The 25,559-nt window shown below is 40.3% G+C and overlaps 2 protein-coding genes across 9 annotated transcripts in view; both read right to left on the bottom strand.

Moving 5' to 3' along the window:
* Positions 1-4,941, bottom strand: part of LOC125310563 (chloride anion exchanger-like) — a 35,538-nt gene extending 30,597 nt beyond the window's left edge. For 2 of the 5 annotated variants that reach the window (XM_048268101.1, XM_048268097.1), the window contains exon 1: positions 4,736-4,832. Coding sequence is in view for 4 of the 5 variants with exons in the window: in XM_048268097.1 (XP_048124054.1) it covers positions 4,736-4,743 (8 nt within the window). In the remaining variant the exon portion in view is untranslated. Of the gene's footprint in view, positions 1-2,760; positions 2,930-4,735 lie in introns of those variants that run through there. The other 3 variants (XM_048268096.1, XM_048268095.1, XM_048268098.1) reach the window with 3 other exon arrangements.
* Positions 4,942-10,401: 5,460 nt separating this feature from the next.
* On the bottom strand, positions 10,402-24,065 carry LOC125310562 (chloride anion exchanger-like). 4 transcript variants are annotated; one of them, XM_048268090.1, is made up of 21 exons: positions 23,962-24,065; positions 22,795-22,974; positions 22,384-22,523; positions 21,368-21,478; positions 20,760-20,920; positions 19,760-19,924; positions 17,215-17,367; positions 16,784-16,866; positions 16,553-16,700; positions 16,240-16,353; positions 15,171-15,248; positions 14,938-15,033; positions 14,519-14,625; positions 13,242-13,311; positions 13,001-13,093; positions 12,438-12,533; positions 11,969-12,196; positions 11,656-11,710; positions 11,329-11,474; positions 11,182-11,259; positions 10,403-11,093 (listed from the first exon to the last, which is right to left on the bottom strand). In XM_048268090.1, exons 2-21 carry the CDS (start codon positions 22,920-22,922, stop codon positions 11,064-11,066), a joined length of 2,280 nt encoding a protein of 759 aa, XP_048124047.1. In that variant the 5' UTR covers positions 22,923-22,974; positions 23,962-24,065; the 3' UTR covers positions 10,403-11,063. The 4 variants fall into 4 exon arrangements, with proteins under 4 accessions (XP_048124051.1, XP_048124047.1, XP_048124049.1 ...); XM_048268092.1 differs by having other exon boundaries at positions 10,404-11,090; positions 11,197-11,259; XM_048268091.1 differs by having other exon boundaries at positions 10,405-11,093; positions 11,197-11,259.
* Positions 24,066-25,559: the final 1,494 nt, after the last annotated feature.

The raw sequence follows: 25,559 nt of genomic DNA on the forward strand, positions 1-25,559 counted from the left end.
TCGGTAATATCCTGTGACTAAACTCATATGTCTTCTTTTTTTTTTTTTTTTTTTTCCCCGTCATGTACTTCCTGAATTTTTGGTCAACGATACCCGGGACACCGAACCACCGGGGCACATGAAATTTGGTGGGTATGTAGCCCCACTAGACTTTTACAGAAAAATTTCGTTTCGTCCCCGGAGGCCCCTATCTTCAGTTAAGATGTTCAGAACTGCACCAAATTTTATGTGTATGATTGACCTGGCATTCTCTGGGGGTTTGCCAAGTTTCGTAGAATTTCATCCATGGGGGGGTCTAAAAATAATTAGGTTATGTGTACATTTAGTGACTGTACACTCATTGGCCTGTAGATGGCGGTGCACACATATACACATGCACACACACACACAGGCACCCACATACTATCGGTATTAGAACGGCCGATACATAATTACAAATTCAGTAGGATTAAAAGAAAGCCAAATATTCATCATCATCATCATGGCTGCATTTCCAGTATTGGCGATAAGTAGTCGTTTGTCCACTAGATGGCGCATCGTTGCAGTGAGACGTAATTTTGTTGGAAGTTAAATAAAAAGTGGGTTGGAAAACATGGACGCTTCCTACAAGGACTGTAGTTTACCGCAGATAACGTCTAATAAGGATAGGACTATGTTCACATGAAATGTAATTCCCATTTCTTCTTGAAGCCGAAATAAATCTGAGGATGTTTATCAGACATGCTTGGTTTTTACTGCAGGTACGTTAATCTTATAATATCAATAAGGACCTAGGTAATGTTACCGTTAGCGTTGGTTGGTTGAGTGACGGAGGCCAATTTGATTGATTGCATTTGTAGAAAACTATAAATGCGGTTATACCAAGCAAATTGATAGCAGCACTGTAATTGTATCTTTCGACTGTCATTTGTTGCAAGTGCTACAAACATTCTGTGCAATGGAAGATTTACCAACGTTACACCAGTCTGATACAGTTTTGCCTATACATGTGTGAGACTGAGACGCCTGTTTATTTGTTTTAAGTGCGTGCAGGGTGTGAGAGGGGAATCGATGTGCTTTGATTCCAGCTTGGTAGTTGTAGGCCTAGTCTGTGAAATTAAAAAGCACGTGTGTGTGAAGCATCCAAACAATGACACCTTCATTTCATTATGGCTGCTTTAGCAACACACCTTAAGCTACTGTGTAGTGGGTCCCATTTAGAAGTGGCTACTTCATTCAGCTTTCCCTTGACTCATGGAGCTGCGTGAATTTTATTACAACTTTTAAGCCATATGGCAGTTTAAGTCCGCTTGATAGGCTACTGTAAGGCATTAAGCCATTGGTTTCAAAGGAGATTTTATTTGTGTTAGCCAGCATAGCCTATTGACAATTTATGTTGTAAATAGGCCTACCTTATAAGCCTACCCGTAGCTAAGGGAAGCTAACAGCTTTCTATTAGGATCTAGTTTGTTAGTTACAGTTTTGTCATAACTCCCTGATGCATTTTTGCATTTAGAATAGCCAGAGCGTGGATATCTCAATCGGAAAATTAAACAATATCGGGTGCCTATGGACTAGGCTGGGTGAACCTGCCTGATCTGCCTGCCCGCTATTTATTTTTTGATTTCTTAAAAGATTGAGCTTGGTCTGGTGAAAGCCAGACTAGCCATGGACCTCAGTTACACAATGCAAGGGAACATGAATCAGCCTATATTTGCACGAACAATAACGGACAACAGCTCTTCAACTTTGGCCCGTTAAAATGTGTATGAACAGTCTAGCGACCCATTTCATCAAGGTCCATTTGGACATGTCAGTTATTTGCACCACTGGTTAGATGTAAAACAGCATTTCGTTTCAGGCTACTGTTACTTAATTTGTGCATTGACAATAAAGTATCACATGAACTAGATGACTAAAATCTTATGTAGAAGAAGAAACATTCACAAAAAATCCATCCATCCAAAAATGAACTTTGTTTAGCTGTTGAAAACGGCATGGAACTGACAGAGATGTTTTTGTTTATAAATAAATAAATAAATAAATAAATAAATAACATTAGCTGATACCTTTTGCTTTTCCCTAAATACAATGTAGCCTACAGATGTATGTGACCTTTCATCAATCCAGTTGTAATGGATGAACTGTGATGAACTGCCCTACTTGTGATTGTTTAGAGATTTTAAAGGTTTTATAACAATGCTACATCTTCTTTGGCTATTCTACAATCTATTCACCTTTTCAGCACAGCCTATAGGCTACTTTCTGTGCAGCCGCACACACACACTCAGGCATGCCAAACAAGCATATACAAAACTTTCAAGAGTGGGGGATGGAGTAAAAGATCCATGGAGACCAATTGAAGTGTGATTTATTTTCGCGGAACGGATGTACAGGATTAAGCGGCGGTCATATTGTGTACCGCTATGCGGTGCATCTAGTCTTTATATAGCTATATCTGCAAATCATCTCTCTGATAAAAGCATTCCTTTAAATATCCCTATCCTCTACTAATATCGACAGATACAGTGGTAGGCTAACTATAGCTGTCTCCTCTGCACTGTAGTTTAAATTATGTTCTTTTACTCTAGCTGTAGCTCTGTAGCTTAAATGTTAAAATGCTTAAATGTTAATAAACGTTATTCTATTGTCGTATAAGTTGCTTTGGATAAACGTGTCTGCTAAATTAATAGTAGTAATAATAGACCTTCACTACTTGAAACTTCAAACTATTCTCCCAAACTTTATTGCCTAAACCCTGATGCCATTGAACTGACCCACCTCAGCATTCTTACGTTAAATAGTCAGTCACATGGTCAAGTAGGGTCTTTCGCCGTCTGTAGATCTTCTCATATGTTTCCTGGAAAGATTCCTCAGAGTGTATTGGTCTGGCGACCACATAGTACTGACCCTGCGTATCCATTCTCGTATGATGAGGATCAGTCCAACATGTAGCCTGATCTTAGTTCAAAAGATGACCCTGTCCAGCGCCTTCCTTGACTTTTTATAAGTGTCCATTCCAAGGTCATGAAACACTTCTAAGAATACACTTCACTTCTGAGAAAATATTGTCCCAGACTATTTTCTCAGAAGTGAAGTGTATTCTTAAAATGTTTCATGACCTTGAAATGGCCGTGTAGGAAGGACACGGCGGTGAAGTCCAGGTCCATATTATGTAGCTAGCTGGTAACACTTTCTATAAAGGTCACTATTATATAAACTCATATGTCTTCTTTGACACATATTCTTTATATAGCTAAATCATCTCTCTGATAAAAGCATTCATTTAAATATTCCTATCCTCTACTAATATCGTCAGATAGGCCTACAGTGGTAGGCTAACTCCTAGCTGTTTCCTCTGCACTGTAGTTTAAATTATGTTATTTTACTCTAGCTGTAGCTTAAATGTTAAAATGCTTAAATGTTAATAAACGTTATTCTATTGTCGTAAGTTGCTTTGGATAAACGTGTCTGCCAAATTAATAAATATAAATAAGATAGGCAAGAAAGTGTATCTATGCCAGCGTTTCTCAAACTGTGGGTCATGCCAGGTGAGGCGCGAACTGACGTGAAAAACAGGAGTTTTTTTTATTTATTGTTTATCTGTAGCCTGGGCCCAGGTAGCACCAGATGCGCAATGGAAGCACTGTGTTATTCACAGGGAAGCGCTCGTGTCAAGGCAGCTTAGACCGACCTAGCCTACATGAGATTTTGAACGTTGTTGTGAGAGTGGTGAATTTCATCAAAACCCGGCCCTTAAAAGCGCGTCTATTCTCCGCACTTTGCGAAGAGATGGTAGCTGACCAAAAGGCTGTACTGTTTCACAGCGAGGCAAGGTGGCTTTCCCGAGGTAAAGTGCTGTCGCGCGTGTTTGAGCTCCGAGTCGCCTCTTCTTGGAGGAAGAGCGCATGTTTGAATCTGCAAGCACGTTCACTAATTAACATTTCTTGACGAAGATGGCCTATCTTAGCGATATATTTGATATATCTTAGCAATACATTTGAGTTAAATGTCCAGTTACAAGGCAAAGACACCTACCTCACCTAGCAAATAAGATTACTGCATTCACCAAAAAAACTTGAGTATGGGACAGGCGCCTCGATCGCGACAGTATTATGCCTTTGAGATTTCTGAGCGAAATCGCAAAACGTCTGATTGGGAGGCACCCTTGTGATCCCATGTATTAAACAGTAGGCCAACATCACATCCCTGCAAAGTTTATTTCAAAAATATTTCCCAACCAGCAGTGCTCAGTATGACTGGATTATGGATCCATTTGCAGCATGTTGGTGTTTCATTGAATATATTGTACAATGCTGTAAAATGGTCTATACTTCCTAATATGTTGCTGGAAAACAGAAATATGTGTGTTATGTATTTATTTATTATTATATCTACAGCACCAGCTGATTTTCACTCTGTTGAAGAGGATATATTTAGAACTTGTCATTATTTCAATAAATTTGACAATTTTAAGCTTGACCTACCACTTTCTTAGAGCGATGAGAGAGAATGCCCCCTTGATCAAAGTGGAAAAGTTTGAGAACCACTGATCTAGTTTGTTAACTACCACAGTCACGAGTTGGATCGCGATAGTCTGATGTCATTTTAAAAAAGTGGGTTCCCAGAAAAAAAGTTTGAGAAACACTGCTCTATGCTGAGGCATGGGCAATGGATAAGACCTTCACTACTTGAAACTTCAAACTATTCTCCCAAACTTTATTGCCTAAACCCTGATACCATTGAATTGACCCACCTCAGCATTCTTACGTTAAATAGTCAGTTACATGGTCCAGTAGAGTCTTTCGCCGTCTGTAGATCTTCTCATATGTTTCCTTGAAAGATTCCTCAGAGTGTATTGGTCTGGCGACCACATAGTACTGACCCTGCGTATCCATTCTCGTATGATGAAGATCAGTCCAACATGTAGCCTACTGATCTTAGTTCAAAAGATGAACCTGTTCAGCGCCTTCCTTGACCTCTGCAGCTGTAGTGCTGGAATTTATGTGAGACACTTTACATCCGTAATGATTAACAGCAATCTGAGAAATCCCTCTTGTAATGATTCTAACCGCTTCATGATAATCGAGCACAGCCAGTAGTCCAGTGCTGAATGGTATACCTGAATAAATCTAATTGGCTGTTGGAATCCCCTAATCTGATTTGCTATTGTAATTCTGCAATCTAATTGGCTTTTTGAATTAACATCCTGTATATAACGATCATTTGAATCGAACTTGGTCAGAATGCAGTCCCTACAGCTCCCTCAAAATACAATGTTTCTCATTTCTGGTTTTTAAGTCTTCCCTCATCTGTTACTTGGACAGTATTTCCTGGAAGACATTTCACAGGATTACTCCAAGCCAGAGAATGATTGAGTGTCATTTAATAATTTTGTATCTAGCCATGCAGGTACAAGGCCTACTTGCCCTTCTCTGCTTCTCACACACTTGACTGTTTTGAACTTGGAACTTGCTTGGGCATTTTGTACTTGAACTCCCATGGAAAGATGAGACGTACGGCTTTGAGGCCTTTCATGGCGGACATGTCCAGGAAGGACACGGCGGCGAAGTCCAGGTCCATATTATGCTGGTAGCTAGCTGGTAACACTTTCTATAAAGGTCACTATTATAATCAGTTATGCATAATGAACATTATGCTTTAATGCATTTTATTATACGGCTCTTCACAATGCAAGTAGAATGCTCCATTGACTTGAATGGGATTTCCGAAAGTTCTAGCGGTCATTATTTCTTGGGAAAGGACCTCTGAAAACAAGAATGACCGCTGTCAATGGCAACGGAGTTTGTGCTTGGAACTTCATTCAAAAGTGAAAGCAAACGGTTGATCAGCTGTGTTCTAAAGAATGTTTGATTCAAGTTCAGCGTGTGTTGCGAACTATTTGTTTCTCAGCAAAAGCCACGACGAAACGGTAACAAATAAGTGTAAAGACACATATCATGGAGTTTATTTTTTCGTTTTGGCAAGTAGCCGTATAATAAGCGGGATAATGTATAGAACGCCGGTCATCATGGGAAAATAAGTCCCTTCAGGGCGAAACAAGACCCCTCCGCTGGCGTGTCGGGGTCCGGTTCGCCCTGTCGGGACTTATTTTCCCCATAATGACCGGCGTTCTATACATTATATCTTACATAAGTAATGGTCATGCTATGTTACATTACAAATGATTATAATGTATAATTACATCTTGTGAAGTTAAAAAGGATAAAGTCCCTATGCACAGCGTTCTGATTTCCAGGTGCTGGTGATGTGCAGTTGTCAATGAAATTCAGAAAAGTGAAAGATCACCGCACACTGGTAGACTTATTATGCAGTTATTATTTTTCAGTGAACGACACATTTCGCCATTGCGTCATCAGGTTCAGGTGATATAGGTGATTTACAAGGTCACATGACCACACCCATTAGTGCAAAATACCACCCTATTAACAATCTAGGCTCACATATAATCCAGTACAAAGTCCTCACATCATCAAAGTTCCCATACATTACAGTACATCCAAAGTCCACACATTACCAATGATAATGTTAATACCTGAGTACATATACATTTAAAATTCACATTATTATACATATCCATGTTCATATATATCACTTCCAAGGTTCACATTCTCAACAATGTTCAAATTCAAGATATAATTTAAGAGTAGGTTCTTCAACTTCAATAACAAGCTCATATAATGTGTAAAAATGCAATGTGCAAATACCAATGTGCAAAAATGCAATGTGCAAATATTACTTAAATTACATCCAAAGTCCATACATTACCAACAACAATATCCATATGCAGTTCAATTCTAGTCCCATGTTCACATCACATATCAATATTCACATATAACATATCCAAGGTTCACATATCATCAGTAACTCCAATATCAATATTAATCCAATATCAATCAGTACACTCATAATCTTGTGAAATTGTTATAATACATCAACACAATGCCCAGGATGTGTAGTTGGCAAGGTTGCAGGTATAATGGATTATACAAAATGACATGAGATTTTGGTCCATATTAATGATATAATCTGGTATAACCATTAGTTACCGGTATAATGCATTAAAGTAACATTTCATAATGCATTATGAAGATTGCTATAGAGTGTCATGCTTGTTTGTAAACAATTATAATTATTATTATTATAATGACTTATAATGATCGCCACAACATCCGAGCTGAAAGAACATCTCCGGGCCAACATTTTCGATTGACGACACGCACAAACACGCACATAAACACAAATACACACACACACACCCTCACACACATACAAACACACCTACATACACACAAACACACACACACACACACACACACACACACACACAAAAAAACTAACTTACATGCAGGCACACACACTCAATAAACACACACAGAAGCACACATATACACAAAAACAACCACACACTGTGCACACACTCAATTACAAACACAAAAAAAGGAACAAAGTAGGAAATTAACACAATTTGACAAACGTGATTTATTTTTGTGGAAAAAATGTGCTGGACTGGGTGGCGGTCATATTTTGTACTGTTCTGCGGTATCCATACCTATGACATGGACATTTTTCACATCTGGCTAGGCACAATCAATCCTGAATGATGTACATGGGTTGTGAGCAACATATACCGTCATCCACACAATGTCTTTTCAGGTAAGACATTGAATATTTCAGGAAAACAATGCCAAAATTAATTCTGCACATACACAGTATTTTGTCTATAGAGGAAAAGTCTAGTAGCTTAAATGGCCTGTCTGTAGTCCAAACCTATCTATCTGGGGGCATCATGGAATGAAGCACATGATTGAGGGTGTGATCTGACAGGATGCACTTTGCCGCTTATAAAACGTGAGGTGCACTTAGGGTTGCAAAGGGGCGGAAAATTTACGGTAAATTTCCGGAAACTTACTGGAAACTTTCCATGGGAAGTTAAGCTGGGGAATTTTGGAAATATTCCAAATTGGAAACTTTAATGGAATTAAAGGAAATTATGGGAATTAATGGGAATTTACAGGAATTAACTGGGACCTTAACCTACTTTTTCATATACAAACATTAACATTTTGTTTCATAATAACCAATATGATTTGTTTGTTCATATTTTCGCTTAGCTTAGCATACAAAGCTAGCTACCATGCTAGCGGGAATCCCATTCTCTGCCTATGGTTTACTAGCGTGCTAAGCTAGCAACACTGAAACCACTGAACTGCCCAAGATACACCACGCCACTCAACAACAAAATCCAATTGGTTGGAACATTAACTATCTTGACTATCAGTTTGTTCAATTAGAATCCCAGAAAATGGTAAAACAAGTAAAAAAAAAATGACACAACATACCACCCCAACCAAACCTTATAGATTATGTAAGTTATATATACATGTAAATTGTCAAGCTTAATCAGACTAATCCGATTAATCGTCCCATTACAGTTTAATTACGGTGCAAAATGACGTTCACCAATTTGGATGAGGACAAAAGTGACGACAAGCCCATAACTGGGCAACTCTGTCCGCAAACTTCTCCTAGTTTCACACCAGTTATTCCCACGAGATGACGTTTTCACTGGGAATTTATTTTCCCCATGCACATGAACGCACCATAGGTTTCCTTTACGTCTAGTAGCCTATGCTGATTGCTGTGTGCATGGGACTGACGTATGTGCAGGGTAGAAATGTGACTGAAATTGCATTAAATCAGGTTGTTTTAACTAGTATTATGCTGCAAGATGGGGTTTTGTCCACTACATTTAAGTTCCCTGTTATAGACTAACTTGCCATATTAAAAATTCCCAGTTTATTCCTATTAATTCCCGTTTATTCCCATGGAAAGTTTCCAACTTTGAAAATTCCCGGAATTTTGCAACCCTAGGTGCACTGTGTTACTTGATGTTTTAAGCCCCCAACGTTGTCTGCAGCGCTGCATGGAAGGTATTAGGGTTAGGCAAGGGTTAGGGTCGGGGTTAGGTGCCTTGAAGTCGACGGTGCAGTGCTGCCTTGAAGTCCACGGTGGCTTAAAACACCATTGAGCACACTATGTTTTTATACAAATGCGGGCGCTTTTCCGCTTGGAGTTTAACTTTTTTCAATTCGAGGCACTCGGGGCAAAAACATGAGGCGCAGCAGGCGCAAAAACGCACATTGGCACATTGGGAGCATAATTACACATACACTTACATATAGCCACAGTAGATTTCCATATTCACAGAGTTGTCAAATGATGTACAGAATTATTATATTGTGCCTAGACCTCTTTTAAAGGTAAAAACGAGTTTTGAATTTTACATTTTCACATAGTGTCACATGTGACACATAGGCCTATATAAACCTAAAAGACTAGCCTAATGTGTGCAATATCTTTGTATGATGGTTCAATCAAAAATGCATTTCAGTAGAATCCCTGAATGTTTTGTCTTGTATTTCTGAATGCAGGGTCAATGCTAAGATACATGCAAGGAGCAACTCAAGGCCAGGAGGAACTCCTAGTCCACAACACCAGCCACCAACCAGCTCTGCAGACTCTGCAACAGCACTCAGCCCTGACCAACAATCATCAAATAGCCCAGGTACAGATACAAGTCGACACACAACCGCATCTGCTTCTAAAGGCAGAGTGAGTCCTGTTACTGAGGGGCCATCAGCAAGTGACACTCTAGAGACATATCTGCCCCCTCCAACTGATCCTGCTCTATGGTCAGCTCACATTTTAGATGCTGATGTGTGGAAATTGTGCGGAGAGGGCCTTTTAAAGTCAGCTCTGATTTTGGAAATAAAGAGAACCTAAGAAATTCTGAATGGTTGTTATTCCTTTGGTGGTGGGGGGTTGGGGGGCACCACCAAGCATTTGTGCTTAGGGCACCCAAATGGCTAGCGCCGGCCCTGGTCGGACTTTTAGTGTAGTCCCTTGACATTTGATGAGCTTTGGGTAGTGTTGAAGCAGGTGTGTAATTTTGTCCAGAATTCAGTGGGGGTGGGTGTAACAGAGTTGAAAATAACCTCACTTACATAAAGTGAATTCTTTCAAAATTATGATATTGTATTGTTATTGTAATCTCTATTTTTATATACACTGGTTTTTATATGTTTAAAATGTTTTCATATGTCGTACCCATTCACATGAGTTTAAAACATGAGACATTGCGACTGCAATTGTATTTTCATTTCTACTTTGCATTTCAATATTTTGAGCATTTGCGCTTCCCGTACTCCAGTCAGGGGGTAATTTCTAGACAGCATCGTTTGCTAACTTGCATCGCAACCTTGGTAGTTCGCTCCATCGTTCTTGGATTTAGTGTTTCTAGAAAGGGTTGTTTGAACTCTCAATCACAAAGAAGGACGCAAAGTTTGGTCGTTTGAACTACTGCCCCTAGGCAGTCGCACTTGTGTCGTTCCTTAGTAGTTCCTGTTGGTGTCCGGAGCGCCTAACCAAAAATCACAACCGCCTAACCAAAATTTGCGAAGTGGATGTTTATCTCCTCAATGACACACTTTCTGGTGCTTTTAACATCGGATCATATGTCTGCCATTTATTCCTGAGATTTTATTGAATTTGAGCAGGAGAAGAGATGTGCTAAACAAGTACATAAACTGCGTAAATTTAACATGCAAGCCAAGCAAGTGACACTTAGAAAAGGTACGTAGTAGTAATAGTAGTAGTAAGACTGCTAAATCATAAGTGAAGTATGATTAGTCAATTATCATCTTGTTAAATACAAAAATACACATCACAAGATTTCCCCCCAAAATGCCTTTATAATAGAAAATGTAAAATAGTAAAGCTTCTCTAGAGATGAATTTACACATACAAAATGCAACATTTATATGCAGATTTTACAAAAGTCTCCTTACATTTCTTTATATATATTTACACATCCCCATCTGCATAACCTCAATGCAACCATTCAGCAGTATGAAATAACATAACATATGACTCCTATCAAATATGTGGCTATGCAATGAGGTGTCTACCACTCATCCTCTCTGTCTAAACACCCCTGGATGCCCCATCTCTTCTCAGGGCCAAGTGAAGTGACCACTGTGCTCAGGACGATCCCCTCAGCCTTAAAGTTTGGTCTCTACTGGTTTGTCCTGCTGGAAGAGAAGGCGTCTGGGTTCATGACTGGTTTAAGTTTACATGACTACTGTGATTACTATGATTACTGAAGGATGAAGTTCAAACCTCTTTGCTGCTTACCATCCGGCTGCGCAAGCTACTTCTGCCGTTGCCTAGGTTGTCAAATGTGTGGCCTGTGGGCACCTGAAAGATCACATTAATGTATTAGAAAACAGTGTGTGTGGGTAGGTGGTATTTTTTTTTGGTTTTTACCTTCTCAGTTACACTGTCAACGTTTGTCGTGTCAGGGTGTCTCTCTAGAATGTGAAGCATGGCGTCGTGCAAGGTCACGAAGAACATGGATGTCTGGATCTCGTCGTCAAAAAACTTGATGCTTTGCAATTTCTTATATAGGTACACTGCAAGAAAAAGCTCAGTATTGAACAACCTCAGTGGGGCAATAATTCACTGCAGTAAAAGTGGTGATAAAAGTCTGACTGGGATTACTTCAGGATGACCTACAACAGTCTGATCCTTCTACTGTTACACTGACCTAACTTGACCCCCCTCTAGATGCATTTGAGATGAATAGTTACTCACTGTCGCAAGCCACGATGTAAATGTTGACATCAACCCGAATAAACTCCTTTAGGGCCTGGAAGAGTTAATCAAAAAGTTAATAAAACTGTTGAAGATATCATTCCCATTAAAGAGACCGCACTTCGATAACTCCAGAGAGCAGTTTGTTGTCAGTTCAACTACAGAAAAGTCCTGTATTTAGATGACACTTTCATCCAAAATGAGCAAAGCCTACAATGGGCAGCAGACAATGGATAAACTCGCTTTGCTGTTTTTAACTTGGAACTTGCTTGGGCATTTTGTACTTGAACTCCAATGGAAAGGAGAGACGTACGGCTTTGAGGCCTTTCATGGCGGACATGTCCAGGAAAGAGACGGCGGCGAAGTCCAGGACGAGACTGTGGATGGGCACCGGGGGAACACAGATGTTGGCGGGGAGCTGGGAGTTCCAGTTGACCTGCACGGGCAGGTGGGAGTAATCAGAGGGCAGGTCCAGATCCTCCATGTTGCATTCGTCCTCCGACTCATCAATGGGGGAGGAACCAATAGCCAGTAGTCCTTTCTGCACGGTGAGATTTAATCATTATATGACTGCAGTTATATGAATGTGAATTTCTCACATACTGCTGCACTGAAGTGCCATGTGGTGGCAGAGTTGAACAGAAGCAAACATTGTTTGAGTGCATGAGAATGACATCTTAAAACCGTCTACTATTAGTAGTAAAGTTTTATGACTGGATGATATTGTTGTCGGTCAGCTACACCAGAAAGGCTAATGCAATCTAAGCCGAAGCCGGACGTACAGCTGTAACCTGGAGTTCTCCCTTCTTCAGAAGTTTCTTGATCTTCCTGAGGGCTTTGTTCCTCTTTCTCAAGATTCTCAAAGGGTTAAAACCAACCTGCACACACGAGAGTTGTAGGAAAGTGTCATTAGCTGGTTAGAATTAGTAAAAGGATGACAAAACATGAGACCATGATATCTATAGCAAACACAACTAAAAATAGTTGGAGTAAGAGTCTTGTGTAATATAACTGCTGTATTTGTCCATAAGGATGCATTGTTCCTGTGCCATAAAATCAGTGAAACATTAAGGATGTGGTGCAAAGTCTTCCAATATAATCAGTTGTAGAACTGATGGCTACTTTCCAATGCAACAGAATTAATCAGGTCTATGATGCACTTTTCCAATTCTGTGAAACACAATAAACCCTTCTGTTTGATAGGCCATGCCAATAACATATTGTTCAATACATGCCTAGGTAGGGTAAATACTGTAAGTAGGGTATTGATAAGTAGATGAAAGAATAAATCCACATAAGACACATGTAGAAAAATAAGATCACAAAAAATCTGATTAATTCTTACCGCTTCTAGTAGCTTCCCTCTGAAGAACTCAATGTTGGCAAAGAATATTGGAGAGGGAATTCTAAAGATCTTCACTCCTCCTGGCTCATACATCTGTGAATTACAGAGGAACCCTCATGTAGTAGCCTTCTGCATCATAACCCATAGTTTATGACTTAGCACACAACTGGTGGCTGTGTATGGAGCTGTGATTCTGGTACCTCAAACAGGTACAAGAAAAAGTTGCCGACGTCTTACTTACACTCAGGTAGTCCTTGCGGTCTCTGTATATGTCAGTGCCCCTGATGTTTGCCAGGACACTGCAGCGCGGGCTGGAAAATAAAACAGGAAATCGCATCACATTTGCCTTAATGTTCACTAATAATATGAAGAGTAATATGTTGTCCCCGGCCTTTGTCTGCATGATACCTTTATAATGCAATATCGGATTCATGCATTTAGTCTAGTGGTTCTCAACCTTTTTTGAGCAAACGCCCCCTGACCTTTACTTTGATCCTCTGCCCCCCACACACACACACACACACACACACACACACACACACACACACACACACACACACACAATTTAAAAAAAAAAAAAAACTCACACTCATGCTATATTGCTTAAATAAAAAAACGAGCCCATTTCTGTGCTGTTTTGGTTTCTTCTGGAATTATAAGAAAATGTCCCTATGAGCAGATTTAGCCCACTGTTAGAAGCAATAGGAGACTGGTTGGGTAAAAAAAAAACATGTAAAAATGTATGTAATTTGCATTGTACTGTCGGCACTTTTTCTTGCTATCCGCCATGTTCGTTTGTGTTGTTTTATTAAAGATGAAGACGTCACAGTGAATTGTGTACATTTTTATTGGTTATTGAACTGTTAAGCCGCAAACTTGGGTTATGTTTATCGGCGTTACTATAGAGATGACGATAGCTGGGACTGGGGGACATGAGTCCGGGCATGTGCAGGACCGAACTGCACTGTATGACCGCTGAGCATAGATAAACAGTAAAATGTAGCTGGGACGGTAGAGGGGTTAGAAACCCATGAATGAAAATAGCCTATTTATTTCAGGTAGCCTATTTTTGCACCAAAAATATGTGAAAACCATGAAAGTTAAAAAAAAAAAAAAAAAAAAACCTCTCACGTTCCCAGCGCCACCCTAGGTTGTACGAACGCCCCCCAGGGGGCGGTACCGCCCCCCTTGAGAAACCCTAATTTAGTCAGATGCGCATGCATTCATTGTATGGCTAAATTTCTGACTTAAGTTGACCTTCAACTTGCTTATAGAATCCATAAGCCGTAAAGGTTGTTTTATTTCCAATTTATTTGGAAATTTCCAACCAACTGGAGACCTATCTTGCAAACTCCACATTAAAAAGCACAATCTATTGAAATATTGAGTTCATATTTAAAGGTGACCTCACGTTTATGACATGTTATGTCAACTACTATGCTGAAATAACAATGTAAGATACCTGTTTGTCATTACTTATGACCAAGAATGCATCTGTATTGGACCATGTACACTCACAACTGAGTCCTGAAGACGACGACGAGCAGCTCGATGCCCAGCCCAACGGCCAGCCCCAGATCCAGCCCCAGCAGGATGGACGCAACGCACGTCACCACCCACACCACCTGGAGGAGGAGGACAACATGGAGGAGTGGTGAGTATGCGCTTGATTATTCCACCCAACAACTAGCTCAGTTTTTTTATGGATTTTTAAGCGATAGTTAATAATACTAGTGAGGCACAAGAAAGCCACAACATTGGAGTGTCCATGTCGGTGTCCATGTCAATTTGTAACAAATATTAATTCTTGATTGTTACTAATTAATTTCGTTCATATCAGAGACAGGGAATGGTGATGTTATTTAAGGGTTCTTTCAGAAACAGCCGGGAATGATGATGTTATTTATGTCATTTGACACCAGCGAGGGGGCACTTACGCAGTCCGGGCGATCTTTCCTCCAGAGGTAAGGCACCTCTCGAACCTGCATCAGCATTCCTTTCAGATTAATGATAACCACTGCTCCCAGAACAGACTAGACATACAGACACATACAACCAATAGGTAAACATGATGATAATTACACATGTGTGAATGCATACATCCTTTGCGCTCAGCATCTAAGTGTTTCCAACAGCAGTGTGTAGTAGTTTGGGTTTGATTGATTTATACCTTCTGAAGAGGCTCGAGCAGAAACCCAATTGCTAACGTGACAATCATAACTATGAGGGCTGAGAGCAGGCCAGCAATCTGTGGACACAAGTGAATAAGAACTAATGATCATCAATGGAACATTGACGAACCAATGAATATCAATTACATCAGCAGCATCACTGAAATGTTAGAGAACTGGTAAACATCACTGGAATTAATGCTAACAATTGGAGCCAATGTCTTACCAAAGCAATAAAGCATAAACAGCCATGACTGTGAACTTTGCTTGTTATGACCAACAATGGTTTACTGTCACTAAGCTCTCTTTGCCACTAGAGGTCAATATTTCTATAGATGTACAGAGGGCCTGGTGTTTTTGGTGTTTTGGATGAAGTAGGCTTAAGACCTAAGAGTCGTGTTGGAATCACATTGTCTTTGCCAATAATTTCTATATATTACAAAAGATAAATATACATCAAAATGCTAATGAATAGTTAAAGTTAAAGAGGCCCTATGCAACAATTTTAGCAAAAATGACCTTAATTATGCAGGTTGAGAGTCGTTGTGATGGTTCTACAACACTTTTTGGGTCGTTTGGTGGGTGCTTCTCTCCCCATAGTGTTTCTCCATGGAAAAAGCGAATATGCAACTTTCTGGTGTGGTCCTAACACATCGGATGTAACTCAGCGGAAATACTTCGAAAATGTAGTCAGATTGTAGTTTCTAAGAAGACTGCAAAACAGACTCGGACTTGGCTTTTTTGCTGTTGAAATTGTAAGTAGCCTATACCCTTGGGTGAACTTTGTTTTTGTAATGTGATTTGATAGTCTCTTGAACAATGTGTTTGCTCGACCGTTTTATTGTGAGCCCTATGTGTTTAGCTTGGTTTATTGATGGCTAGCTCGCTAGCTAGTGGGGGTTTAGCGTAGCAGTCACTTGCTACCGAAGCTGCAGGGGGAGCTATGTTGTGAAAAATGCAAACCCAAATCAGGCGAAAACCCAGAAACAGCGAAGGAATAACCAGACCTGCCTAGGGCTTCTTTAAGGGCCACAAGCAAAGTGTTGCCATGGAGGATGTCAGGCCTACCTGTGTTTTGCCACCTGTGCTCTCCTGCACTGCGCTCCTCGAGAGGGCCGTGCTCGCTGCCAACGAGCTAAAAGTGCCCCCAAAGATGTTACTGGCTCCAAACGCAATGAGTTCCTTCAAGGGACATACAAGGTTTTATGTTGAGGCTTTTATACATTTCATCATTAATTTTAGATGTATAACATATTTCTAAATATCTATTATGCTAATTATAAATCATTGAAATCTTTGGATTATTGATTTGAACTTATATGTCACTGAGGTTCCTCTGGGTGTTTTTGAGCGTTATTTGTTCATTAGTTGTTTTGATCACCTGGTTTCCATCGATAAGGTAATCATGTTTTACAGCGTAGACTTTGCCAACAGAGAAGGCCACAGCAAACCCCACAATGGCCATTGGGAACGCGTCCATCACAGTCATCTGGAAGATCTCCAGGCTTGGAGCCGTCGGCGGTTCAAACCTTCAAAATGTAACACCCATCACACCAACAATCTGCTGCACTGATATGCAAAACAAATCTGCACAAATAAAATTGTGACTAACCCGCTTGGTATTTTCCCCACAACATCTACTCCAAACTTTTCTTTGAAGTTGACAGCATAAGAGACTCCACAAGCTATAACAGTCTGTCCAGAACAAATGGGGACAGTGTGACACACAGACAGAAGAGAACATTTAATCATATAAGTCAATATCTTTTCTTATCTGCCTATTAACTCAATTTCCAATTTTTACAAGAAAAGGAAAGTCCTCTTACAATCATGATTATGGCTTAGGATTCTCCCCATACAATTATGGCCCTGAGAGTCATGACCCTCCCTATACAATGATTAACTGCAGTATTGATTGGTAGAACAGTAGGTTATATGATATGCTGAAGGGAGTGATATAGGTAGTTGCAGTTAGTATTGATTGGTAGAACAGTAGGTTATACGGTATGCTGAAGGAAGTGATATAGGTAGTTGCTTTCTCACCATTATGACTTCTATAGGAATGGGCACTGGAAGCTTAGACTTGTATCTGTCGTTGAGTTCCTTAACAATGAATACCACCACCATGACCACAATGGCAGTGACTAAATCACAGATGTTTGTTTTTGTGATTTGCAAAAATATGTCCTTCAGAGTCTGCAGCATGGGGGAAAAAGAGAGGACATTTTTTCATTTTATAAGGAGGGACTTTCCTTTTTCACTGTTTGTTCATAACTTCTATCAGAAGACCTGTACTTGCTGGATTCCTGTCAATGTGTCCTCAGTTTCTAGAATGTTCTAGTTCTCACACTAGACACTATCTTGTGTCTCAAAGAACAAAACAGTGTGTTTCAGATAACAGTAAGTAACAGAGCTTTATATATAGGTCTGTGAACCATGACTCAGATTTAAAGATTTTTAAACATCACCCGGAAAAGGACCATGTTCTTTCCTAAGTAAACTGCTGTCGAAATAAGCAAACAAGCCTTTTGTCTGAAAGCTTTCAATAGATATCAGAAAGGAAGGGTTTGTCCATAGATATGCACTGTCAAGGCAATTTAAAAACCAATACGTGATAGTTATGACTTACACGTGTTGAAATATCTGCTCGGGAGATATGGATAGACCACTGACAGTCTTCAGTGAGAAGAAGACAGGGAGTGTGATATTGAAAACTACAAGAGGCATTCAAAAGTAGCCAGACCAAGTGAAAAGCAGCATGTAGCATATCCAGAAATCCACTTGGATTGTTAGATTTGATGGAGTTTTTTTATTCATGCTCTTGCATGTTTCTCTGATCTCTGACATCATCTGTTTTTAACTCAACTAGCGACACTGTCAATATATAACAATTTGAGGTCATTATTTATTTACGTATTCGGTCATTATGGCAAGGTTAGCATAGGCTACAGTTCTATGGTGGGCTAACAAATAAAAGGTTTGCAAAGAATTTAACACCTAAAATCAATGGGCCACTGGGCACAGATGTGAAGAGGGTCCGTTCAGTAAACCAGACCATCTCTATTAGGGGCAGTCCTAGCCTACTGGTTAGCGCTTCGGACTCTTAACCAGAGGGTTGCCGGTACGAACCCCGACCAGTAGGAGCGGCTGAAGTGCCCTTGAGCAAGGCACCTAACCCCTTACTGCGCCGGGATTAGTGTGTGCTTCACCTCACTGTGCTTGCTGAGTGTGTTTCACTAATTCACGGATTGGGATAAATGCAGAGACCAAATTTACCTCACAGGATCAAAAGAGTATATTCTTATACTATACTTATACTTATACTTATACTTATACTTCTTATACTATACTTTGCTCCCTCACTGCATGCCTAACCTCCATTAATCAGTGGATGAGCAAAAACTTTTTGAAACTAAATGATGACAAAACAGAGGTACTTCTGGTTGGACCAAAACTAAAGCGAGATATTATTCTTAGTAATCTGGGGAACTTGGCACACCAGGTCAAACCAAATAACAAGCCTCGGTGTCATCTTAGATGCAGAGTTAAGTTTTAAGCCCCATATCAGTAAAGTTACTCAGACAGCCTATTTCCACTTGAGAAACATTGCCAAAGTCTTGCCCCTTTTTAACTCAACAAGATGCAGAAAAACTAATTCACGCCTTTATCACTAGCAGGTTAGACTACTGCAATGCACTTTTCACTGGTCTTCCCAAAAACATCTAAAGAAATTGGCACTCATACAGAACTCTGCGGCTAGACTTTTAACTAAGACTAAGAAGAGAGAACACATCACCCCTGTGTTGGCTGAACTGCACTGGCTCCCTATTTCCTATAGAATTGATTTTAAGGTTATGTTAATTACTTACAAAGCTCTGAATGGCATAGCACCTTCATATATCTCTGAGCTTTTAATATCTTATCAACCACAAAGGAAACTTAGATCATCCAATTCTAATCTTTTAATCGCATTGCCAAAGTGCTCCACAAACAAAGTGGAGAAGCTGCGTTTATCCATTATGCCCCAAACTATGGAACACCCTGCCTCTGTACATCAAGCAGGCGAAGTTCAGTAAATATTTTTTAAAAAAGATCTGAAAACATACCTGTACAGGAAAGCTTTTAGTTAACTCATCTTATCCTGTAGACTACATTTTCAGATTATTCTACATCTGCTACTATTGAGGGCGAGCCAGCCAGAAGCAGATGGGCTCCCCCTATTAAGTCAGGTTCTGCTCAAGGTTTCTTCCTGGAATATGGGAGTTTTTCCTTGCCACAGTTGCCATATGGCGTGCTTGTGGGGGGTAAGAGGGTTAAGGCTGCCAGTCTTATGACGACATTTTCTATATTTTTGATATGTTGCTGAGTATAACATAAACAGCAAAGAAAAGTGATTTATAATGACTGACTGACTATTATTGTGTTACATGCTTCAAATGTAAAGCACTTTGAGCTGCATTCTGTGTATGAAAGGTGCTATACAAATAAAGCTTTATTATTATTATTATTATTATTATTATTATTATTATTATACTTATACTAGTCATGAATACCAAACATACACCGTCTGCGGTCAATCTGAACTCACGTATATGATCGAGAGCGGTCCACTTATTCCTGGCACTGTGAGACCCAGTACAAACTTCAGCTGCGACACCAGGATGTGGACGGCAGCGGCCGTTGTGAAGCCGGAAACCAGGGTGTCCGATAGATAGATGACGATGAAGCCCACCTGAAAGACTCCCATGGCCAGCTAAGGTAGACAGATATACTTCATGATATATACGTAAAATGCATCCAATGCAGTTTCAGCGTTTGTTTGTTTTTACTGGGCTCTCCCTAAAGTTCCGGAGTATTTGTATTTTACACAAGTATTTAATACCACTCGTGGCTTGCATCCTTCCCCCTCAATAAGGTACATGTGGATTTGTTTACAAACTGGCAAATATAATTTCTTAAGTGCCATGTTAGCTGATAATATTACAAGATTTCATACAAATAGTAGGCTATTGCACAATTTCTGTAACACAGTTTGTGATTCTCTGGGTCAGGGGAGTGAAGCGAAGTTGCAAGGCTGGTTCTCCGTAGATGGCTAGGGTAGGCTATGGCTGGGCCGATGTTTTGACTTGGCTAGATAGGTAGATAGATACTTTATTGATCCCCTGGGGAAATTCAAGGTCTCAGTAGCATGCAGACAACACACACACATTCACTAACAGCAGAAAAAGTAATTAAAAGTATATAATATAAAAAACACAACTAAGCAATAAGGACAGTAGAAGATAAATAATATACTAAATATATTAAAATACAAATTATACTAAATAACACTTAATCTAAATCCATTCTAAAAACAGTATCCATATAGTGGGTGATTAATCAATCAAGAGGCGCTTGCAAATGACTGAGGCAGGGACTGAGCCTGTGATTCTCAATGTTGAGTGTGATAATCTTCTTTAATAGTGTTCAAGGAAACCAAACAATTAGCCTAGAAATCTAGACCCACATTTTAATGTGGGTCTGGCTCGTCAGGCTACCAAACAATACTACTTCACAACATTTGTGACAATGGGCATAGCTGTTATTACCTGGAATATGCCCATGAGGAAAGTAACAGAAGCAGACACCATGGCCCTCTGTTCGTCGATGGTCAGGCCCTCGAAGCCAGTGATGTTGGCAGGAGGACCAATGTCCGGCACAAGCCTGGTGACCACAGCTCCCACCATCAGACTCAACACAGGGAACGCACCTACAAAGGGTGGTAGGAGGCTTATGTTTATTTTATTATTAATTTAGGCATTTAGTTGATTCAGTTGGACTAATTTGGAGTTAGTGCCTTGCTCAGGGGCACAAATGGTATTACACTTAAAGTCCAGATCCTTAACCACTAGACCACCATGATCCACATAATGTATTACAGCAAAATACAATGCAATGTGAAATAGTACACCTAATTATAAGCCAGGGTGGCATTTGTTTATGCTTCTTTACATTCCAGCGTGAAACCAAACATGACTCATTTCATGAATCATTTTGCATGTTTCCACATTTGAAAAGACGTGAAGTCATAAGTACTTATAGTAGTGTTAATGGCTATGGGATTGATCATGTCATGTTTTGATGTCAAATGCAGCAGAGAACTTTAGATTCCACTCTGATGTTTAGAGTTGGTGGTCAAACCTGGAAGGCTGCTTACCCACAGAGATGTGTCTCGAGGTTCCCAGAAAGAAGTAAATGATAACAGGGAAGAAGGCTGCAAACAGGCCATACCAGGCAGGGATGGAGGCCAACAGGCTGTATGCCAAACCTGAGACGAGGTATCAGACAATAAGTCACATTCAAGTCACAGATGAGTTCATTACTGATATACCTGGGCAGGAGACTTTCTTTTTCAGCCATTATCTAAAATTCAAGCAAACAGTCAAGCAATAAGCACAACCCATTAAGATAGATTATCACACTTGTTCAAAACTAATGATTGCTGCAACACTGATATGGTATCCTCGTGTTTCCATAAGAATTGGTAAACAAGAATAATAGAATGCAATTGGATGCAATTGCTGCATAATTGCATAAATTATGCTGGTAACACTTTCTATAAAGGTCACTATTATAATCAGTTATGCATTATGAACTATTGCTTTAATGCATTATAAGTAATGGTCATACCAGATTATATCATTATGGGCCAAAAACATGTATATGCCAAAAAACATCATATGTGGCAAGACATGCCATGTCACATTACAAATGACTATAATGTATAGTTACATCTTGTGAAGTTGTTATAATACATAAACACAGTGCCCAGGTGCCCAATGCTGTGTCCTTATCAAGACAATGTGTTTTATTATCAGATAATCCTCACCCCATTAATATCAGCTGCGTTTGGTTTATGAACTGAACACAGTGGTCAGCTCTTCCTGTCGATACTGACAGTCCCAATGTGTGTTAATTGCTTTCTGTTTGCGTCAATAGTGTCTTGATTTTGGTTGATGAATATGTTGAATACGGTTGATGAATAATCACAAAATTCAAAGAAATGCAATGATGAACGAACTTCTGATAAGTGACAACATCCGAGCTGAAATAACATATCCGGGCCAATATTTTCCAAAGTGAAGTGTATTCTTAGACGTGTTTCGTGACCTTGAAATGCCTGTGTGTCTTCTAAGAAGTTTGATGATGATTGATTCTGGGTTTGTTAATTACCTTGGAGCACCGCCACTAGTCCAGTGCTGACCCCAGAGACGATGTCATTCAGCAGCCACTCCTTTAACCGGTAGATTCTCAGCCAGCCAATGATGGGCATCAGAGACAGGGCTGCATTCTTAGCACGTTTGGAGTCACAACTGGATTTGGAAAAATGGCCCAGATATCCATGTAAATGCCATATGCTAACCTCTTGCTAGAGAGTACATCTTCAGTGGAGAGTCTCTCTGATCTATCTCCCAACAACAAATCTCAAATTACAATTTATTTTGTTTTCCCTGTTACTATGTAAGCTGCAATGCAAGATAATATACATTCAAATTGGCAGATTACTATGTTAAAATAAGCAAGTTTGCAAAGTAAAATAGCTAAATTGATGTTAAGTATCTCAGTTGAGTGTGTTGGACTTACGTGAAGTACTGTTTGAAGTGGTCCAACAGGGTCTTACTCTTCCTCGTGGTCCTCTTATGGTCCTTCGCGAAGGCGTCCTCCGAGTACAGCGGTCTTGAGACCACATAGTGCTTACCTGCCGGCTCCATCCTCACCTCTCTTCCCGATCCTCACCAGGTCCCTCTACAGGTCTCTGTTGCCCTGTTGTCCATCAATTACACCAGCACACAACAGGATTACAATTAGGCCTTTGATATTTTCTCTTTTTTCCCCCCGCTCCACTTTCCGTCTTCTTGTGAAGACGAGGAGGCTGTGTTTTTATGGCCAAGCACAACAAAGTTGCCATGATGTGCCAGTAGGCAGGTTAACCACATTAAGTCAGCTCTGGATCCAATCTCCACTTGACAGCCGGACTGACACCAGACCCACATCCTTCAGTCCTGTGCCTGAATAAAAGGTATCATAAGGACTGTGACCGCAAAGCACACTTAGTGATTTTGATATGCGGGCCAGGCACACCATATTAACCCCCCTTGTTCACTGAATGCCCAGACTGTACTTTAGGATCAGGTAAATATGGGTGGGGACGGGTAAAGCAACTGAATTTCCCCCAGAGAGGAGTGCTCACATAGAGTATGTGAGCTCACTTGCAGGAGTTTTATCAACACTGCACTCAGATAATCAGGCAGCCGCAGCACAAACAGAGTAGGTGTGAAGCCCACCAAGTTTAGATGGGATCTACTGACGCACAGTGAAACAAAATTGTGTGTAAGAGTGTACGTGTGTGTGTGTGAGAGAGAGAGAGAGTAAAGAGACACAAACCATTACTGAGCAAATACTTTTTACCAAAATAGTCAGTTAAGCCTAAGATTCAAATTTCTGAAAAATAACTTTGACGATAACTTTAACCTATTTTCCAGTTGAAGATTGCTTGTTGTCTTCACTGTTCTTATTGAGTTCCAACCATTGTTTTCTGACCAGTCCCTAACAAAATATTATTTAGCCCATTATATCCAGTGAAAAAGGTAAGGGTTAATTTTTAACCGGCTTTCATTTTCCGCAAGTAGCTGTGTGCGTTTGATTATGTGTAACACACCTCCAGCAGCAATCACAGTTTTATATTTAGACAAAATACATGTTTACCACGTTATTCAGTTGCTTGTATCAATTGAATTCTACAGGTCTTACCTATTACCCCCTGTAAGTAGCCTACTTCCAAAGCTGGTCGCTCTGTCAAGCAGATGTATCTGGCTGTTTGACTCTGAGTTTCACTTTTCACGACTGGAGAAAGTTCTGAAGATTATCTGGTCCCCCTCTGATTTTTTCCATCCATAAATCCTCCCAGGCTACATGTACTTATCACATCGATAATCATTAACAGTGATTATGATGCCCCTTTCTTCATACACCAGGGGCGATGCTTTTCCTTATCCTTGACCATTGTTCATATTGATAAACACGCGGGTCTACGCCACCCAGAGAAATTTACTGTTATGACTTCACATGTCAATCATAAGCATCTGATGGGGGTCATCTGAAAGGGTCATCATTACCTTAGAGCCTGTGAGAAGAAATACCCCCCTTGCAACTTTGGGCCGGCGGGCTGACGGATACAGGGACAGAAAGTCTTGCAGCCTCGAGATCTGCTTTACTGCACTACACACATGCCAGGCACCGGTTAGAACAAGGTAGCAATTGAGTTTCTCAGACATTCGTTCTGTCATTCGACAGACACACTTCGGAGCCCCCCTGGGGACAGGGTGAGCAATATTTTTAGACCGCACTTTTGCGTTCCCTCGCAATAGTTTTTGCGCTCCCACGCAATACTTTTGCGTTCCCTCGCAATAGTTTTGGTGTTAAGAAAACCTTTTTCTTCCTCTAGGCCTATGTTGGGGGCTCTGTACGCAGATCCCCATCACGTAAGAGGCGCGCTGTCATCAGTGTTGCCAACTTAGCGACTTTGTCGCCATATTTAGCGAGATTTCAGACCCCCCCAAGCGACTTTTTTTGTAAAAAGCGACTAGCGACAAATCTAGCTACTTTTTCTGGCGTTCTTGGAGACTTTTTGAGACTCTTGATGTGATGGCATGTAACGTCCCTTTTTATTCTTCTGAGTGAGCAGTGAGTTCGGTCTGTGCTGTATAGGAGTCTCATGCCTGTTTCGCTTGTGAATTAGCCTACATCGAGTTCGCCCAAAGCGTTGCCCCATGATTATAAAAGTAATGACTGGCCTATGTAGTATCAGCCCATGTTATCCACAGAAGTTATTGGAAGGTGGGATTAAGGGATTAAGTTGCCACAGCTTGCACAGCTGTAAGAATTGTATGAAATATAGCTAAGTTACTATACAACAGTAATGGTAAGTAGCAACTTTAGTGTGCCTTATGTACGTTCATGTTTTCTTTTCCTTTATCGTGTTTATACCGTCGACTGGTTTTGACTGAAATGTGTGCCGATATCAATTATTGGGAAAAACATTGTTTTGAGTGGATGGCGGATGCAGATGACATGACTACAGCTCATCAGCTGGAATTTGATAGGATACAGGAACTGCAGAGATAAATTGAAAATGAGGATTGGTAATGTCGGAATAGCGGTACTAAAAAAAATGAAGTAGGGGCATGTCTAAATAGAGGCATCGTAATAACGGTATGTCGTAATAGAGGGTCGTCGTAATAACGGGATGTCGTAATAAGGGTGAACCCCTGTACCGGACAGGAATTTTGTTAGCTAATCATGGTTGTGGGACACTGTTCAAAACAAAGCGTCTATGTTTGTAACACATT

The sequence above is a fragment of the Alosa alosa genome, chromosome 17 (genome assembly GCF_017589495.1).
Source record: "Alosa alosa isolate M-15738 ecotype Scorff River chromosome 17, AALO_Geno_1.1, whole genome shotgun sequence".
NCBI lineage: Eukaryota > Metazoa > Chordata > Actinopteri > Clupeiformes > Clupeidae > Alosa > Alosa alosa.

Bases quoted from the DNA above. Each gene is read 5' to 3' on its own strand.
- LOC125310562 (XM_048268094.1), bottom strand. From the start codon at position 22,922: ATGGAGCCGGCAGGTAAGCACTATGTGGTCTCAAGACCGCTGTACTCG. The intron at 14,626-14,937 runs GTAAGTGCCCCC...CTCCTCCTCCAG, and splicing joins GGAAAGATCGCCCGGACTGC to GTGGTGTGGGTGGTGACGTG. The intron at 11,475-11,655 runs GTGAGTAACTAT...TTTTTCTTGCAG, and splicing joins TTACATCGTGGCTTGCGACA to TGTACCTATATAAGAAATTG.